General features: G+C 42.3%; 1 protein-coding gene across 1 annotated transcript; it reads left to right on the forward strand.

Moving 5' to 3' along the window:
• Positions 1 to 5,890: 5,890 nt before the first annotated feature.
• Positions 5,891 to 21,487, forward strand: LOC120048965. The gene is made up of 2 exons (XM_038995229.1): positions 5,891 to 6,932; positions 21,396 to 21,487. Exons 1-2 carry the CDS (start codon positions 5,906 to 5,908, stop codon positions 21,485 to 21,487), a joined length of 1,119 nt encoding a protein of 372 aa, XP_038851157.1. The 5' UTR covers positions 5,891 to 5,905.
• The last annotated feature ends 204 nt before the right edge of the window (positions 21,488 to 21,691 follow it).

The raw sequence follows: 21,691 nt of genomic DNA on the forward strand, positions 1-21,691 counted from the left end.
AGCAAACAACAGAGCATGAGCAGAGACTCTCCGTTCAAAAGAAATGAACAGCAGCATGGTGTAAATGGAAAACAAGCCCACTTCCAGTCACACACACAAAGCGTCCCTGAGTCACAAGTGGCACCAGACCTCATCAAGTACCTCCTACGCCGTGAGATGGTGAGTTCCGGACTCCTGAAGTTTGATGATCGCCCTGAAAATTATTGGGCATGGAAAGCATCCTTTCTCAATGCGATCAGAGACTTGAATTTATCAGCCAGGGAAGAGTTAGATCTAATTACCAAGTGGCTAGGGGCAGAGTCGTCTGAGCAAGCAAACAGAATTAGATCTGTCCATATTTTCAACGCAACAGCAGGGCTTAACATGGTCTGGCAACGACTAGAAGAGTGCTATGGTACACCCGAAGTGATCGAGAATGCACTGTTGAAGAAAATTGATGATTTTCCAAAACTGGCTAACAAAGACAATCACAAACTAAGAGAACTAGGTGACATTCTTCTCGAACTGGAGTGTGCTAAAGTAGAAGGGTACCTTCCAGGCCTCGCTTATCTGGACACATCTCGGGGGGTAAACCCTATAGTAGAGAAACTTCCATTCAGTTTACAAGAAAAATGGATTGCACAGGGATCCAAATACAAGGAGGACTATCGGGTAGCATTCCCACCATTCTCGTTCTTCTCGAGATTCATCAGGAACCAGGCGAAAACTAGAAACGACCCCAGTTTCACCCTCTACACCTCAACTAACCAGGTGTCTATGAAAAGTGAGAAACCTGCCAGGTACAGCAGCAAGACACCTGTGACTGTATACAAAACCGATGTGTCATCTGAGCCCTCAGACCACCAAACCAAACCCAGTAAGACAAAGATTGAAAACCCTGACCATCACTGCCCGATACATAACAAATCTCATCCTCTTAAAAAGTGTCGTGGGTTTAGATACAAAACTCTAGATGAGCGCAAATCATATCTCAAAGAGAATGGAATTTGTTTCCGATGTTGTGGGTCAACTCAGCACAGAGCTAAAGACTGTAAGGTGTCAATCAAGTGCTCTGAGTGCGACAGCGACAGACATCTTGCTGCTCTGCATCCAGGCCCAGCCCCTTCAAATACAGACACTGCTACAGCAGAGAAAGAGCATGGCGGGGAGCAAGGTGACGATGCTCTTCTATCTGTCACCTCAAAGTGTACGGAGATCTGTGGTGAGGCAGTTAATCCAAAATCATGTTCAAAAATATGTCTAGTTAAAGCTTATCCGGCTGGGAAAAGAGAGAAAGCTGTCAAAATGTATGTAGTGCTTGATGAACAGAGTAACAAATCTCTGGCCAAGACAGAGTTTTTCAATCTCTTCAACATCAATGACAACTCTGCTCCATACACCATGAAGACCTGTTCTGGGGTAACAGAGACTTCAGGCAGGAGAGCCGTCAACTTCATGGTGGAGTCTATAGACGGACACATGCAGCTCACTCTCCCTACTCTGATAGAGTGTGATATGATGCCAGACGATAGGACGGAGATTCCCTCCCCCGACATTGCGTATCATCATCCCCATCTGCAACCAGTTATGGACAAAATTCCAGCTGTGGACCCAGACGCTCCCATCCTCCTGCTCTTAGGACGAGACATCTTAAGGGTACACAAGGTACGAGAGCAAATCAATGGGCCCCACGACATTCCTTATGCACAGCGACTCGACCTCGGGTGGGTCATCGTGGGTGAGGTCTGTCTGGGAACGGCTCATCGACCAGCCAGTGTTAATGTGTTCAGGACAAACATACTTCAAAATGGTCGCACATCCTATCTGAGCCCTTGCCCTGACATCATCCAGGTAAAAGAGAACTACAACAGCGTAGCTCAGAAACACATCTCTCCCTCTACAGTGCACTCGAGAGATCCGAGCACAACTGTGAACACAGACAACCTGGGATGTTCCGTGTTTGACAAAACACAAGACGATGATAAACCAGCACCATCAGTGGAGGACAAAGCCTTTTTGGACATTATGGACAAACAGGTTTTCCAGGATGATGGAAACAACTGGGTGGCTCCACTACCCTTTCGCCCTACTCGACGTCGCCTTCCTAATAACAGGGAGCAGGCCATAAACCGTCTCACATCACTTCGCAGGACTTTAGACAAAAAGCCTGACATGAAGCGTCATTTTATTGACTTCATGCAAAAGATGCTGGATAACGACCAAGCCGAACCTTCACCGCCACTAGAGGGAGACAAAGAATGTTGGTATCTACCCATATTTTGTGTTTACCATCCACAAAAGCCTGAACAAATAAGAGTAGTATTTGACTCCAGTGCTAAGTGTCAAGGCGTGTCACTTAACGATGTTCTGCTCAGTGGTCCAGACTTAAACAACACACTCTTGGGTGTCCTAATGCGCTTCCGCAAGGATTGCATTGCACTAACAGCAGATGTGCAACAAATGTTTTACTGTTTTGGTGTACGTGAGGATCACAGAGATTACTTAAGGTTTCTCTGGTATGAAGACAACAATCCAGATAGAAACATAACTGAGTACAGGATGAAAGTCCATGTATTTGGGAACAGCCCTTCACCAGCCGTAGCCATCTACTGCATGAGACGAGCAGCGCTACAGGGTGAGAAGGAACACGGATCAGAACCCAAGCAATATGTAGTGAGGAACTTCTACGTCGATGATGGGCTGACATCAGTAGCTACTACAGAAGAAGCTATCAACATTCTAAGAAAAACACAAGCAATGTTGGCGGAGTCCAACATGAAACTACACAAGATTGCATCCAATAGCAAAACAGTTATGGAAGCCTTCCCTATGGAGGACCGTGCAAAAGACTTAAAAGATCTGGACCTAGGAGTGGATCCTCTCCCCTTTCAACGGAGTCTGGGACTTTCCTGGAACCTGGAAACAGACAGCTTCTCATTCCAGGTGTCCCACAATGAGAAGCCTTTTACGCGGCGAGGCATCCTGTCCACAGTGAATAGTCTTTATGAGCCCCTTGGGTTCGTGGCTCCAATAACAATGCAAGGTAAAGCCTTAATCAGAGAACTCTCTTCTGATCAGAGTGAGTGGGATGCCCCTCTTCCCCCAGAAAAAGAAGAGAAATGGAACATGTGGAAGGAATCTTTGATGGAGTTGGAACATATGTATATTCAGCGGACCTACATCCCAGTCTCCTTGTCTACCACTCAAAGAAGAGAGCTACACATCTTCTCGGATGCCTCTACAGTAGCCATAGGAGCGGTAGCCTACCTGAGAGTTATTGACTCGGAAGGTCAATGCCATGTTGGATTTGTCATGGGGAAATCAAAATTGGCCCCTCGTCCGGCCCACACTATCCCACGCCTAGAACTGTGTGCGGCTTTGCTAGCTGTTGAGATGTATGAACTGATCAGAGACGAAATTGACATTGATGTAAATGCGGCCAAGTTCTACACAGACAGTAAGATAGTTCTCGGTTACATCCACAATGTCACCAAAAGATTCTATGTGTATGTTGCCAATAGGGTAACTCGCATCAGGAAGTCTACCCATCCAGATCAGTGGTGTTATGTAAACACTGACAGCAATCCAGCAGACCATGCAACCAGGCCTATACTTGCTGCGCTCTTAAAAACCTCTTATGGCTGCAAGCCCGAGGTCGGTACACCTATGACAACATCCCCCACCCCCCCCACACTGATTAGCATCGCTAGCATAGCGTCACAATTAAATAGTAGCATCTAAATATCATTAAATCACAAGTCCAAGACACCAAATGAAAGATACAGATCTTGTGAATAAAGCCACCATTTCAGATTTTTAAAATGTTTTACAGGGAAGACAAAATATGTAAATCTATTAGCTAACCACGTTAGCAAAAGACACCATTTTTCTTTGTCCACCATTTTCTCTCTCCACCTGTAGCTATCACCAATTCGGCCAAATAAAGATATTGATAGCCACTAACCAAGAAAAAACCTCATCAGATGACAGTCTGATAACATATTTATTGTATAGGATAGGTTTTGTTAGAAAAATGTGCATATTTCAGGTATAAATCATAGTTTACAATTGCACCCACCATCACAACTCGACTAGAATAAATACACAGAGCAACGTGTATTACCTAATTACTAATCATAAAACATTTCTTAAAAATACACAGCAATGGAAGGACACAGATCTTGTGAATTCAGACAATATTTCAGATGTTCTAAGTGTTTTACAGCGAAAACACAATAAATCGTTATATTAGCATACCACATGTGCAAACGTTACCAGAGCATCGATTCAAGCCAAAGAGAGCGATAACGTAATCATCGCCAAAATATATTAATTTTTTCACTAACCTTCTCAGAATTCTTCCGATGACACTCCTGTAACATCATATTACAACATACATATAGAGTTTGTTCGAAAATGTGCATATTTAGCCACAAACAACCGTGGTTATACAATGACAAAACTAGCAAAACTAGCCTGAAAATGTCGGGCGCCATATTTGACAGTGATCTTGTCTCATGATTAACTATTCATAAACTTGACTAAAAAAATATAAGTTGGACAGCTATCGAAAGACAAATTAGTTCTTAATGCAATCGCTGAATTACATTTCTAAAATTATCCTTACTGTGCAATACAGGGTTCGCCAAGCGAAGCTATACCAAAGAAAATGGCGGAATATGCGTTTAAAATTTTTCGACAGAACAACGATTTATCATCTTAAATATTTCTTACTATGAGGTGATCTTCCATCAGAATCTTGGGCAATGTATCCTTTCTTGGGTCTAATCTTCTTTTGGTCGAAAGATGTCCGCTTGTCCGTCGAAATGCCCACTAACGTTCGACCGGTACTGGAAACGTGCCCAAAGCTTCAAAGTGCATCACCAAGAATTGCCTCAAAATCGCACTAAACGGATATAAATTGCTATAAAACGGTTTAAATTAACTACCTTATGATGTCTTTAACACCTATAACGAGTAAAAACATGACCGGCGAAATATTACTGGCTAAACACAAGCTTGGAAAGAGAGCAGGTCCAACGTACATCGTGCGTCAGGCGCAGCAGGAAAAGAACGGTACATCCGGTCTTTGTCGTTTTATACAGGCACTGATTGCGCAATCGACTCCATTCAAATTGTCACCTCTTACTGACATCTAGAGGAAGGCGTAGGCAGTGTTTGTAGCGTCATAGCCTTCACAGGGACTTATGAACTGACCTGGGAGCAGGGGCCAAGATGTCTGAAATCTCACACCATATCAGGAAAAGTGCTGTAGAATGAGTTCTGTTCCACTCAGAGACATAATTCAAACGGCTATAGAAACTAGAGAGTGTTTTCTATCCAATAATAACAATAATATGCATATTGTACGAGCAAGAATTGAGTACGAGGCCGTTTGAAATGGGCACCTTAAACAGAGCTACTCAATACTGCCCCTGCAGCCATAAAAAGTTAAAGTACACCAGTTGGTTCTCAGGTCCACCTTTCCTGACCCAAACAAACTCAAGTGAGCCTGAGAACATAAAATTTGACCTTGTAGAGCCTCACGCAGACGCAGAGATTCGACCAGACGTCACTGTCTTCGCCTCTAAGGTTTCTGGAGCTCAACTCGGCTCTCATCGCTTTGAGAGGTTCTCAAGCTGGAAAGCTCTCAATCGAGCCACAGCACGACTCATTCATGTTGCCAGATCCTTCCATGAAGGTGCGGACAACACCAGCTGCAGAGGCTGGCATGACTGTAATAAACCATGCGGTACAAGTGAGTTGTCACAAGCCAAAACAGCAATCATTCACTGTGTGCAACATGAAGCCTTCAGAGAGGAATTCAAATGCCTTGAAAAAGGAAAAGAGTTCCCTAAACAAAGTACACTCAAAAAGCTGAACCCAGTGATTGATGAGGATGGGAGGCCGCTTATCCTCCGCCGACATGTCACAAGACGAAAAACATCCTCTCATCATCCCACGGACACATCATGTCGCCACCCTGCTGGTAAGACATTATCACGAGCAAGTGGCTCACCAGGGCCGTCATTTTTCAGATGGAGCTATTCGAGCAGCAGGCTTCTGGATTATTGGGAGCAAACGTCTGGTCTCTGGTATCATTCACAAGTGTGTCACCTGCCGCAAGGTTAGAGGAAGGTTAGTTGACCAAAAGATGGCTGACTTGCCTGCAGACAGACTCTCATCTGAACCACCATTCACCAGCGTTGGACTTGATGTGTTTGGACCATGGAATGTCATAACTCGTCGCACTAGAGGTGGTAGTGCAGACTCCAAGCGCTGGGCGGTGCTCTTTACATGTATGTCTACTAGAGCAGTCCATATCGAGCTCATCGAATCCATGTCCACATCCAGCTTCATCAACGCGCTGAGGCGTTTTTTCTCTATCCGTGGTCCAGCAAAAGTGCTACGCTCTGATCGAGGTACAAACTTTATAGGTGCCTGCAGGGAACTGGGTATCGACACAAATGACTCAGAACTGACTAAATACCTCTCAGATAAGGGATGTACTTGGATATTTAATCCTCCACACTCGTCTCATATGGGTGGTTCTTGGGAGAGACTCATTGGGGTTGCCAGACGTATCCTTGATGCTATGCTGTTTCAGACGGGCTCAACTCGTCTCACACATGAGGTCTTGAGCACTCTTATGTCTGAAGTTATGGCAATAATCAATGCGAGACCCCTAGTGTCAGTGTCAACCGACCCTGACATGCCTGCCATTCTCACACCCTCAATGTTACTGACACAAAAGACCAGCGCTACCTCAGCCCCTTCTGGATACTTCAGCATGAACGACCTTCATGGAAAACAGTGGAAGCAAGTCCAGTGTCTCGCTGACACCTTTTGGAAAAGGTGGAGACAGGAGTACCTGACAACGCTGCAGAGACTCAGAAAATGGACAGCAGAAAAGCCAAATGTAAAAGTGGGAGACGTTGTCTTATTGAAAGACAGTCAGGCACACAGAAATGACTGGCCAGTCGGGCTTGTGGTCAAAACCTTTCCCAGTACTGACAAAAAGGTTAGGAAAGTAGAACTAAAAATTGTCAAGCAAGGAGCTGCTAAGGTGTTTCTGAGACCAATCTCAGAGATTGTTGTTCTTCTTTCTGAAGCATCCTAGAGACAAAAGATAAAAATAGAAAGGACATTATTTGTTTCTTGATATGTTTTATTTCATAGTGGCACAATTTCATTATACCAGGCGGGGAGTGTGCTGCCATCCTGTTAGAAGGTAACAATGGTTAAGATGGATTTTCATTGTGTTCCATGGTGTTATTTGCCCCCTAGTGGAGCTTTCTGGTACTTAGACTGTACGCAAACAGGAAGTAGAGAATTCGTTCTGCACACATAGAAGCAGCTAAAAACAACGCTACGGTGCATGTCTTTCAGCGTAGTTATTTCTTGTCACGCTTCAGCCTGGGAAAATATTTGTTTGTAAGTTCGATTCAAGCATTTAGCTAATGATGATAATCTTGTTATTGATAGAGTTTCTTACATATCAATGTTGGTTGGTTGCATTTACTCAAACAAATTGCAATGCCTTTCATGTATGATGTTAGCTGTATTACTTTGCTCGTGCGTCATGCAAACGAATTGTAAAATATACAATACTCTATTTTTGTTACTGTTTCTAGTGTAATATGCTTTGTTATTCTACATAGATGGTTGTACATTATTAGAGTAATGAAAGGAGTTAGTCAATTACCATATGAGAAAGCAATTAGCTATATGGTTTGGCATCATGCCAGATGCATGGTACCGTAGCACGTGCTTTGTATTCATGCAACTTCAAATGTATAATGTACAGCTACAGTATGTCGGTGTGAATTGAATACTAAAGTATATTCTTTTCTGTGTTTTGCAGTTTTACAACATAAACGATTTCAATATATTCATTCAAGAAAAGTCACGCCTTGGGAGTTTTATTGAAGACTTAGTTGTTAGCTATCTGTCTAGTTTTGCATGGGAACGCAACTCAAGGGCAGAATACACACAGTCTCCTCTGAACAGTTGATGTTGAGATGTGTCTGTTACTTGAACTAATGAACTTATCCTCTGCAGCAGAGGTTACTCTGGGTCTTCCATTCCTGTGGTGGTCCTCATGAGAGACAGTTTCCTCATAGCGCTTGATGGTTTTTGCAACTGCACTTTCAAAGTTCTTGAAATTTTATGGATTGACTGACCTTCATGTCTTAAAGTAATGATGGACTGTTGTTTCTCTGCTTATTTGAGCTGTTCTTACCATAATATGGATTTGGTCTTTTACCAAATAGGGCTATCTTCTGTATACCAATCCTACCTTGTCACAACAGCACTGATTGGCTCAAACGCACTAAAAAGGAAAGAAATTCCACAAATTAACAAGGCACACCTGTTAAAACAGTGGTGTAAAAATATTACTTAAGTAGTTTTTGGGGTATCTGTACTTTACTTTATTATTTCTATTTTTGAAAATGTTTACTTCATTACATTCCTATAGAACATTATGTACTTTTTACTCCATACATTTTCCCTGACACCCAAAAGTACTTCTTACATTTTGACAGGAAAATGATCCAATTTACACACAGAACATCCCTGGTCATCCCTACTGTCTCTGATCTGGCGGACTCACTAAACACAAATGCATAGTCTGTAAATGATGTCTATGTGTAGGAGTGTGCCCCTGACTATCCACCCCTGGCTATCTGTCAGGTTTGCTTAATTTAAGGAATTTGAAATGGTTTATACTTTTACTTTTGATACTTAAGTACATTTGAGCAATTCCATTGACTTTTGATACTTAAGTATATTTTAAAACAAAATACTTTTAGACTTTTACTCAAGTAGTATTTTACTGTGTGACTTTTACTTGAGACAATTTCTATTAAGGTATCTTTACTTTTACTCAAGTATGACAATTTAATACTTTTTCCACCACTGCTTGCGAATTGACAGGAAAATTATGAAAACACGGAGAGAGACTGTAAAATGGAGTTATACTGAACAAAAATATAAACACAACAATTTCAACGATTTTAAATTGAAATTATTTAGCATGATTGCACAGCCATAGATGGGCCTGGGAGGGTATAGGCCCACCCACTTGGGAGCTAGGTCCACCCACCTGGGATCCAGGCCCAGCTAATCAGAATGATGTGGACGTGGAGGTCCTGGGCTGCAGTTGTGAGGCCGGTTGGACGTACTGCCAAATTCTCTAAAACGATGCTTATGGTAGAGAAATGAACATTCAATTCTCTGGCAACAGCTCTGGTTGACATTCTGGCAGTCAGCATGCGAATTGCACGCTCCCTCAACTTGAGACATCTGTGGCATTGTGTTGTGACAAAACTGCACATTTTAGAGTGGCCTTTTATTGTCCCCAGCACAAGGTGCACCTGTGTAATGATCATGCTATTTTGTTGTTGTTACCATTTATGAATGTTATTCAATGTGTTTCTATGGGCGTTTGTATGGGCTGTAAAGTCAAATTCAATATTTTACCACGGCTTAGACTTTGAGGTTTTAACAATGATTGTCAATTCTGATTCCATAGTTGAACGGGCACGGGATGGCAAGATGAAACATCAGTGCATGAGCAAACACTTCAGTTGAGAAATAAGAACTGTGGTTGAGCGAGCAGAAGACTGGTGCTGCGAGCGCAGGCCATTGTGGTGTGTGCAAATTAAACTTGAGCTTGCAAGTGTGACTTTGAGAAAGCATAACTGCATTTCCACACACAGTAAATTAATTTGGGAACAGTTATTTTTGTTCGCCTTAAGAAGTACTTATTACATGTCAAGACTCAGAAATTACTGCACTCACAAATACGCTGCCTCCTCACACGAATGTATTTTCTCCCTCACTAATTTTCCAGTTTGTCCTTAAAAATCTATTTTGCTCTCGCAACTGCTAACTATAATTTAATGGAGAATTACAGCCAATGAACATAGCCTGTAGCAGTCTGCTGAAACACAATTGGTCAGGTTTTTGGACCAATCACAGCTTGACTGCTCTCCTACCTGGATTGATATGAAAGGGGACGCAAAAGAGATGAAAAGGGATGGTGAACAATGGCTAACAAAAATAGAGGTATGTTTTTCTGTAGAGAAACTGGCTAACCAACTAGCTAGCTAATCAACTACGATTTCAATATTTAAATTGAAGTAGGTAGTTATTTGGTATTCTGTTATTAAAGCAGGCTATTGACATGGCAAACTAGGTGATTATCAGCTAGCTAGGAAGCTAACTAGCTAAATAACAGCCAAAGCTGCTGCCTATTGGTTAGAAAGATAGTTCTATACTGAATGTATGTGATAGTCATTGCAAAACAATAAATAGTAGTGTAGGTAGGGGATGAAGTGAACCTACAGCATAGGATAAGGTGACCAGATTTCTGAAATGAAAACCGAGAACATTTCCAGTTCGGCGGTCAATATATCATTAAAATATCCAATGTTATTATCTATGAAATAAAAAAGGACAATTCCGGTTTCATGTATGTAGTCTAACAGGCACACTGTAATAGAGAAAATAACTATATTACAAAAGCACTACAGACAAGACAGAACTGTCTGATCTGAACAGCCATTCAGTGGTCCTGGTAGTCTGGGTAGAAAAAGAGCAGAAGAAAACATGAGCAAAATTGAAAAAACAGACAATAGTCTATGTGAAATACTTAACAACATAATAAAGAAATAAGATGAGATTGGTAACTACATAATATACTTATACCAACCTAATCTGTATATTTCTCAGAATAAATTATTTCTTCAGGATTGCTCTGTCTTTGGCCAGCTTCTCCATGAACTCCTGGCAGGGGAGGTTGAACTTTGTCTTCACAATAAGCATGGCCTTGATGGTAGGAACAGTGAACCTATTCCTTGCTGCTGTCCATAGATCATTCATTTGGGAGAACACTCTCGACTGGTGCATTACTTCCAGGTAAGCACATGACAACAGACGCTAATCTAGCCAGGTTAGTGTGTGGGATGTCATTCTCTTTGAAGTGGGTAACCACCGTGCTCCATCTCTGACTAAGCGGTGTCTCAGATGTTTTCCATTCTTCAAGCGATCTCCCATTTCAGGAACCCTTGCAGGCCAGTAACCCCAATTGATGGTCACATTGGGGCATTTTTCCTGCAGTGTGCCTGCTGCCTTCTGGATCTCTTCATGCAGAGTTTGCCTTTTTAAAAGGAGACCATGTAAATATTTCAGATTATCTGTGTGTTTTCCCCATGCTTGCAAGTAGTTCAGAGCCATAGTGAAGAATGATTGTGATGTTTTGAGAAAGCTCTCTTTAGACATGGCTCCATTTTCCTCTAGCTCTCTCAGAAGTCCTCTGACCAAAACTGGAATGAAGTTGTCATCACGTCTTGCAGTCAATATTGCCTCAATGTTTCTCAGAATTACAGCGGACTCCACAGCACAGCAGTCCTGGCGTTCAAGCATCTTGATCGTGTCATTAAATACGGTCAAGTTTCCATGGACAAAGGCCAGCCAATGTTCAGTCAGTGGATCTTCGAACATTGTTCGCAGGACAACAGGGCATTTGTCTTCAGAAAGAAAAAAGGATTTCAATGGCACATACATTTTCAGCACTCTTTCTAGAGCAAGGAGCATGGTCAACCAGCGAACATTGCTGTGTCCTAAAATGTTATGGTACTCCTGGCCAACAAACTCACAAAGCCCTTCAGTCTTTGTGAGTTTGTTGGCCAGGAGTACCATAACACTGTGAAAATATGAAAATATCTTTGCGAGCAGGTACTCAACATCAAGGGGAATCATATCCAAAGCTGTTCTGGCCGTGTTATGAATGATGTGGACAGGACAACCTAAGCCAATCACCTCCCGCTGCAGAGCATTTTAAACTTTGGTATGGACATTGACCCTCCCCAGCCTATTCAGTCCTCCAAAGTTGGTATTTGTGTTGTCGGCAGGGAATGCCACGACTTTGTTTTCCAGGTTACATTTTTGGATGACCACCAGGACCTCAGCTGCAATCTCCTCTGCTGTTTCTCCTTTCAATTCAACAAAATGAAGCCGTTTTGTTTCCACAGATGTGCTGCCATCCTACATCTTACAATATCTGACTACTATTGGCAGCAGCTTTGCATGTCCATGATTGGACGCATCAATGGACAGGGACACACATTCAACCTGGTCTAGGTCCTATGTTACCAACGTAGTTGCCCATGGTGCTAACACGTTACTCACTATGTTTTCACATTTTGTCCTAGCACATGTAAACTGGCTCATAAAGCTTCCGTGTCCGTTGTGCTGTGCAGTCCATAGATCTGTAACTATGATTGTGTCGCATAGTGTGGTATGCAAAGACACCCTCCTGCACAGCTAAATCATATTCTTCTTGGGAAGGTTCCACCTTGTTGAAGAATGTGGTGACAGAGGGCATACCAACACGGGCAATCAGAGAGGCTTTATGCTTTTGCGTCTGTTGATGTTCTACCACTGCCGTTCTTCCCCGGCTGCCAATTGAAAAAAGAGGAATTGCAAAGGGTGCAGTGAACCATTCTATTGTCTTGACCTGAGCGTATAAATGGAAATTCTCTCATCATGTTGTCATAAAAAGTGCATTTCCGTTTCTTGGAAAGAGCCATTGTACCTCCTCTGTCTGCTCTTCTTCACTCTCCTTGTGTCATTCTTATTACTCTCTTAATTTTTCCAAATCCTTCCTCTCCAATCTTTAATAATAAATAGTACACTATTAGTGTCACGATCATCTAAGGTGGAAACAGTAGACCAAGGTGCAGCATGGTGAGCGTACATACTTCTTTATTATCAATCGCCAACAATAAACATCCAAACGAAAACGTGAAGCCAACGTAGTGCTCACAGGCAACTATACATAGACAACTACCCACAAATACTGGTGGGAAAATGCTACCTAAGTATGGTTCTCAATCAGAGACAACGATAGACAGCTGTCTCTGATTGAGAACCACACCCGGCCAAACACACAGAAATACAAATCATAGAAAAAGGAACCTAGAATGCCCACCCAAATCACACCCTGACCAAACCAAAATAGAGACATAAAAAGCTCTCTAAGGTCAGGGCGTGACAATTAGGTAAAATACTTTGGTTAACAGATTCCCATTGCTTGCCTCGTTTTTGTCTTTTATCTCAAAAACATTGTTTGTAATAATAAATTGTCAGGCTCTGTAATCATATCTTCACCTTTCCTCCTCTGTCTCCTTCACTCTTCTTCCTTTCCAGTCTTCCTCCTCTCCTTCCTCTCTACTGCTAATGTTATCCATGAAACTTTCAAAATATATTTTCACACTACGTATTATAATGCCAAACCATTAAAATTGTAATCTACAAAAATATTCTCATCATTAATTGTGCATTCATTTAATATAATCATATTTTCAAAATAGCCCGTCAACGGCATGTTTACATGTGAGCGTTTTTTGACCTAGCTACCATGACAGTAGCTAGCTAACCTAGCTAGCAAACTTAGTCTACATAGCTAACATTAGCTAGCATAACCTATTTAAAACCTTATAGAGCAGATCATCTATCTATATAATAAATTGTGACATTACAACATCACTAGCTAGTATCTGAAAAGATTGTAACTTAACGTAAACTCACCCCATTCCGTACAAATGTGCGCAACCGCAACATTCAAACGAGGCTACAAAGAAAACTAATGGGACTGTAGCGATTTCAGAAACTACGTTTCTATTCAAGCGTTGATCGACATGGTAATGGCTCTATAGTATAGGAGAAAAGTTGAAAAAACTGACCCTCCGATACATCGTGACGTGTCATGTCGTAAAGTACAGCACGCATAAAGCAACTATTTCTGTCTTACAATCTCTCTCCACCAGGTGTAGCACCACTCTCATCGTTTAAAAACAAGAAATGGACAGTGACAGTGATGGGGGTAAGGGGGATATACCTAGTCATTTTTTTGCGTCATCACTGCAAGCATTATGACTCTCAAAGCCGCTGTTTACACCTGAAGATCACTTTAGCACCGCCCTAAAAACCTGATTCAAATTCGACACAAACCTTCAAATAGGTATGTAATGACACATTATATAAACTCTTTATAGTGTTTTATTTACACTTTAGAGGCGATAAGGTGATAAATTGAACAGATCGAGTGAAAAAGCAGTTTTGCCACACACATCTCTCCTTCTCACTACCACGCATTAGTTTCGCTTCCCGCCATTTTTAAAAAGACCCAACGGAGCTCATTGCCTTGTTGAATTATGCAGAAATGGGCAGTGTGGAGTTCATGTAATTGATTCTGTTGGAAAGTGGAGAAATTGTGCTTTACAATGGTATTGACATTACAGTTGATCTGGAAGTATTACGTTTTTTGGGCGCTAAAATAGGGTCAATTGTACGGACCAAGGCGATGTACAAAAGTGAGTGAGTTTATGTTACCTGGCTTGAAAAGACGTTTGTGGTGATGTTGTGGATTCACTTGACACTTGCTAGCTTCTGGCTGAGTTTTCCACAGCAGTTTTCTCTAAAACTAGTGGGGGCAAGTAGTTAGTAGTAGAAGAAGAAGAGTGAATGAAGCTGCTATAGCGAGCAGCCCCCTCTGTTGGCCAAAACAAGCACAACCGGATTGAGACGTCAACCGGTAGACTCTGCTGCCCGGTCTTTCTTGCCACGTAAAATATTTCACTTTGCGGTCTGTTTTTAACGCACAGTTAAAAACGGGGACATTTCCGGGGACAGCTCCAGTCAGGGACAGACCACCAAAAACGGGTACCGTCCCCGGAAATCGGGGACGTCTGGTCACCCTAGTATAAGAGGATAACTCTCCACAAGGTAGGTTGGGCATGCTGACAGCATGTTGATCAATACTGAGCCATGCTGACTGACAAGTGGCGTGGATTCGTACAGGGCGATTAAACGGTAATGGAGTGATAATGAGACTCAGATTTTTCACTTTGAAATGTATGTCAAACAAACCAATGATTGGAAATTGTTTTTAAAAATCCTTGTGCATAGAGTTGTATGGTTTGTTTCACTTTGAAATCATTGGTTTTTGTTTGACATACTCGGATTTTTCACTTTAAAATGTGTCAGCATCACTCTGATACTGTGGAATTGCCCTACAGCTGAGGGATGGGGCTGGAGAAATGTAACCACTCTCAGATTTATAAACAGAGCTATGGATGGGGCGGCAGGTTTAGAGCGTTGGGCCAGTAACCGAAAGGTTGCTAGATCAAATCCCAGAGCTGACAAGGTAAAAATATGTTGTTCTGCCCCTGAACAAGGCAGTTAACCCACTGTTCCTAGGCTGTCATTGTAAATAAGAATTTGTTCTTAACTGACTTGCCTAGTTAAATAAAGGTTAAATAAAAAATGCAAGGGCTGAGGGTGCCTCCTTCTGAAACCCCATTGGAGGAGACAACCCAAGGTTCCTTGCCTCAGACCTCCAATGGGTTTTGAGAAGGATGCCAATGGAGAGGAAGTGAGGAGTTGAGCAGAGATGAATGGGAACAGAGCTCATGTCATTGTTTTAGGTGGAATCTTATGTTGAATGATACATTTATTCTATGTGCACTTATCTTTTGTTCTACTTGTGCTCTTTCCACAGATGGCTCTGGCTTGCTGATAACATCTGTTCTGAAGAGACTTCCTAGCCATTTGAATATTGTATTACTGACTGTGTTCAATAAAACTTCCAGTGCCAAATTTAAATAATAATTCTGTAATTGATAGACTGTGGCATTTCCCTATGGTGTCAAATCCAACTCAAAAGTAAAATGTGCACGAGCAAGATGAACCATAATTGTGAGAGCAAACGCTGAGTTAAGAGAGGAAAAAATGTGGTCGAGTGAGCAGAGGACGGTTCCAGCGTGTGCACAGGCCAGTTGAACGCAATTTAAACTTGAGAGCTTCTGCTCGCTCGACCACAGGTGCGCACCATCTCGCGCCGGTTAGACTTTTGAAACTGGAACTGACACCATATTTAACATGTGGTTTCCTTACTAAAGTGTTGTGTGCGCCCATTAGCATGTACGTTTGGGGATTTTCCCTGTGGGATATTTGGTGTGATTGTTTTTTATATATACCTGCGCTATGTCTTTGTAGATAAGTCATGTTTTAATAGCTTCCAGCTAACGCTTGCATTGTCTGTGTGTATGCAGTGCATGCTACCTCGGATTTAGTGTGGTTACCATTAGCATATTTGTAATAAGAATTAAGGTAATTATCGTTGCTGTATACTCAGTATGTGTATCAGCAAGGTTTATATTGTTTTTATATTACCGCTGCAATGTATAACCTTAAATTGTACTGCTGAATTACAGGGCACAATTGACAAGTTTCTTGAGGTTTGTGTTAGAGGTCGACCGATTATGATTTTTCAATGCCGATGATACCGATTATTGGAGGACAAAAAAAGCCGATACCGATTAATCGGCCGATTTCTTATTTTTTTATTTAAAAAAAAATATATATATACACTGCTCAAAAAAATAAAGGGAACACTAAAATAACACATCCTAGATCTGAATGAATGAAATACTCTTATTAAATACTTTTTCATTACATAGTTGAATGTGCTGACAACAAAATCACACAAAAACTATCAATGGAAATCAAATTTATCAACCCATGGAGGTCTGGATTTGGAGTCACACTCAAAATTAAAGTGGAAAACCACACTACAGGCTGATCCAACTTTGATGTAATGTCCTTAAAACAAGTCAAAATTAGTCTCAGTAGTGTGTGTGGCCTCCACGTGCCTGTATGACCTCCCTACAATGCCTGGGCATGCTCCTGATGAGGTGGCGGATGGTCTCCTGAGGGATCTCCTCCCAGACCTGGACTAAAGCATCCGCCAACTCCTGGACAGTCTGTGGTGCAACGTGGCGTTGGTGGATGGAGCGAGACATGATGTCCCAGATGTGCTCAATTGGATTCAGGTCTGGGGAACGGGCGGGCCAGTCCATAGCATCAATGCCTTCCTCTTGCAGGAACTGCTGACACACTCCAGCCACATGAGGTCTAGCATTGTCTTGCATTAGGAGGAACCCAGGGCCAACCGCACCAGCATATGGTCTCACAAGGGGTCTGAGGATCTCATCTCGGTACCTAATGGCAGTCAGGCTACCTCTGGCGAGCACATGGAGGGCTGTGCGGCCCCCCAAAGAAATGCCACCCCACACCATGACTGACCCACCGCCAAACCGGTCATGCTGGAGGATGTTGCAGGCAGCAGAACGTTCTCCACGGCGTCTCCAGACTCTGTCACGTCTGTCACATGTGCTCAGTGTGGACCTGCTTTCATCTGTGAAGAGCACAGGGCGCCAGTGGCGAATTTGCCAATCTTGGTGTTCTCTGGCAAATGCCAAACGTCCTGCACAGTGTTGGGCTGTAAGCACAACCCCCACCTGTGGACGTCGGGCCCTCATACCACCCTCATGGAGTCTGTTTCTGACCGTTTGAGCAGACACATGCACATTTGTGGCCTGCTGGAGGTCATTTTGCAGGGCTCTGGCAGTGCTCCTCCTGCTCCTCCTTGCACAAAGGCGGAGGTAGCGGTCCTGCTGCTGGATTGTTGCCCTCCTACGGCCTCCTCCACGTCTCCTGATGTACTGGCCTGTCTCCTGGTAGCGCCTCCATGCTCTGGACACTACGCTGACAGACACAGCAAACCTTCTTGCCACAGCTCGCATTGATGTGCCATCCTGGATGAGCTGCACTACCTGAGCCACTTGTGTGGGTTGTAGACTCCGTCTCATGCTACCACTAGAGTGAAAGCACCGCCAGCATTCAAAAGTGACCAAAACATCAGCCAGGAAGCATAGGAACTGAGAAGTGGTCTGTGGTCACCACCTGCAGAACCACTCCTTTATTGGGGGTGTCTTGCTAATTGCCTATAATTTCCACCTGTTGTCTATTCCATTTGCACAACAGCATGTGAATTTATTGTCAATCAGTGTTGCTTCCTAAGTGGACAGTTTGATTTCACAGAAGTGTGATTGACTTGGAGTTACATTGTGTTGTTTAAGTGTTCCCTTTATTTTTTTGAGCAGTGTATATCATACACACACATTTTTGTAATAATGACAATTGCAACAATACTGAATGAACAATGAACACTTTTATTTTAACTTAATATAATACATAAATACACACACGCACACAGCTCTGAAGTGACAATGATACTGAAGAGTCTGCTTAGGAGACAAATACTCTCAACTGTTTGAATAAAAATAGAGTTTAAGTTACCTGTGATGAATGTTGAAAACAAAAACTTTAATTTCTATATGCAGGAAATCCTATTTTAATAATGGGCATGGTAAGAATTGACAACCAAAGTGCGAGTCATAATTCCCATGACACCTTTTAGCAAAATCTGAAAAGCGGTTCCTTCATTTAATCCATAGGATATTTTTAGATTCACTTAAAATAAGGTCTGTGTTTCGTGTAGGCTTACATCACCGTGCCAATTTTATAACTGTAGATATCCATAGGACAAGGTAACTCTGATCAATATTGGCTAAATATAAGCGAAGATACATTTTTTTGTAGAGTGGATTTATGAAAATATGTTGACAAACGTTACCTTATCCTAGTGAGATTTACACGGGTATCAAAACGTCGAGGCGGTTTAAGCCTGCATGAAACACAGACCTTATTTGAAGTAGATCAAGACATTCTCTAGGTTAGCAGGAAATATTAACCAGGTGAAATTGTGTCATTTCTCTTGCGTTCATTGCACGCAGAGTCAGGGTATATGCAACAGTTTGGGCCGCCTGGCTCTTTGCGAACTAATTTGCCAGAATTTTACGTAATTATGACAACATTGAAGGTTGTGCAATGTAACAGGAAAATTTAGACTCATGAATGCCACCCGTTAGATAAAATACGAAACGGAATAAATGTTTTGTTTTCGAGGTGATAGTTTCCGGATTAGTCAAAGGTATATGGTTTAGAGAGAAATAGTCGACGCATTATAATTCCTGTAATAACTTGCGGCTGAATTTGAAAGGGGTTCCTTCGTTATTTTACCGTTCATGTCTTCCATAGATTTCTTTTAGCTAAATATGCAGGTTTAAAAATATATGGTCTGGTCTCATCAAAAAAATGCAATTGTGTTCGTTGTCTATAGTTTATGCCTGACCATACCATAACCCCACCGCCTCCATAGGGCACTCTGTTCACAACGCAAACCACTCGCCCTCATGACGCCATACACGCTGTCTGCCATCTGCCCTGTACCGTTGAAACCCGGAATTCATCCGTGAAGAGAACACTTCTCCAGTGACCCAGTGGCCATTGAAGGTGAGCATTTGCCCACTGAAGTCAGTTACGACGCCGAACTGCAGTCAGGTTAATACCCTGGTGAGGACGACGACCACGCAGATGAGCTTCCCTGAGGCTGTTTCTGACAGTTTGTGCAGAAATTCTTCGGTTGTGCAAACCTAGTTTTATCAGCTGTCCAGGTGGCTGGTCTCAGACGATCCCGCAAGTGAAGAAGCCGAATGTGGAGGTCTTGGGCTGGCGTGGTTACACGTGGTCTGTGGTTGTGAGCCCAGATGGACGTACTGCCAAATTCTGTAAAATTACGTTGGAGGCGGCTTATGGTAGAGAAATTACAATTTAATTATCTGGCAACAGCTCTGGTGGACATTCCTGGATTGGAAGTTATGCAGATAATTACATTGATAGAACCCAAAATCTATCTGCAACATTAAAGCTGATCCACCCCCCCATCCCCTATTACAACATAGTCGTTTTTTTCAAAGTTGCCGAAATGCCATGTGCATCCACTTATATCAGTGAATTTGTCACAACCTAACCATTACGAAACTTCTGTTCGATCAAATAAGCCTCACATTGCAAATTAGCAATTCCATTTTTATTGACCAAGTTTGACACTCTCATTGACCTCCATACAAATATGAGTAAGTGAAACTTCTCGCTTCACCTCTTCCCCTCTGACGCTATTTACTCTGAACTTTAACCTTTGACCTCCCACCTTGACCTTTGAGCCTAAGTCGATTCAATGTGCCTCAATATTTAGAATGCTGAAGATGGAAATATAACGTATAGATGGTATGTCCTTCATTTCTATCTGATCTGATTTATTGTTACGTCAATAAAGATTACTAGAGGGGCTATGTCATGAGTTCCATAATGGGGTGAAAATGGCAACCATCTGTCAGGGAAACCAGTCTAATTAATGGCAGTAGAAACATAGCTGATGCATTTCCTGCTTTTACTTATGCAGGAAAACAAAAGTTAAGGTGTGATGCATCAGAAATTGTGTAATGGCATTATACTACCATATAAATATAAATACAATTTAAGGGCTCCCGAGTGGCGTAGCGGTCTAAGGCACTGCATCTCAGTGCAAAGGTGTCACTGTAGTCTCTGGTTTGAATCCAGGCTCCATCACATCTGGCTGTGATTGGGAGTCCCATAGGGCGTCATTGTAAATAAGAAGTTGTTCTTAACTGACCTGCCTAGTTAAATAAAGGTTAAAATAATGCAACTTGGGTTTTACACAAATGTTCTGGATAAATAGCCTCTAAAATATATGTAAACAAACCATACATTTCTGATCTTGTTTTCTTAGAAAGCTCTGAGTGCTATTATATGATACAATATCAGTATTTGTTGCATTTACAACTTGTCTAAGTCCTATCAACAACTGATTTTGAGCTGGTGTATGGGTGTGGAAAGACTGCATTGTTTGAATGGAATGTTGCCATATTGGCAGTTACTTAGAAAAATGTATTGACTCAATCCTCTAAAACTGCCGCGCTAGTTAACATGCATAGAGTGCAGATAAATTCTTCACTTTCATTGTTTTACAAAATATGTTATCACAGCACTGGCTAACCATGGATGATCAACTCCCTGTCCAATATCAACATGACTGACCTTTGCACCATCACAATAAGGTTCCTGTCCACTCCAATGTTCTAATTCCTAATTCTATGGTTACGCCTTCGTGAATATGAATTTAGTATTGTTGTGCTTATATTTTTCCAGGTCTTCCATTGCAGCATGTTCAGTCTGCTACCCAACTGCTTCCAACAATTGAACGGATCTGTCACTGACAGAGTGGGTGGCTGAGTGTTGATATTGCAGTACTCTAGCACTACTTCAATAGAAAATAACATATGGGGCTTTGGGATTTGTCTTCAGAACATTGGTTGCCAACCCTGCAGGCTTTTCAAGACCTGCAGGCTTTTAATCTTGATCTAAAATACATGTTTAAAATCATGAGACTTGATGATTCAATACAATTGTTTTAATACTGCTGGAGTGCATCAAAAGCCTGCATACAGTGAACAGTAGCCTGCCCTCCAATACTAGGTTTGGTGAATACTGCCTTACCGTACTGTGGTGAAGCTGCTTGCAAGAAATTGTAACCAAATTTCCTAGGTTTATTACAGTACCTTGTGTGTTTTTGTCTATTCCAGGACGTGATGTGAATGCGGTACCAGAGTCCTACTTTGGGGAGGCGACGGTGGTCTCCAGTGGGGAGGTGATCATAACCGCCCCCAGACACTAGGGGGAGCACTGGTGGCCTGTCCTATGGGGGTCATGGGTCCTGTGTCCATATGGGAGCAGCCTGGGGAAGAAGGTGACATGAGGTAGCCAGGGTCGTACTCTTCCTCCCAGTTCCTGGTTATTTCAGCTGTGACATGGGACTGGCAGCGTCTGCAGGTGCACTGGTGTCATCGATTGGCAAGCTGGCAACAACATGAAGGTTCAG

This window comes from Salvelinus namaycush, chromosome 6 (genome assembly GCF_016432855.1).
Source record: "Salvelinus namaycush isolate Seneca chromosome 6, SaNama_1.0, whole genome shotgun sequence".
NCBI lineage: Eukaryota > Metazoa > Chordata > Actinopteri > Salmoniformes > Salmonidae > Salvelinus > Salvelinus namaycush.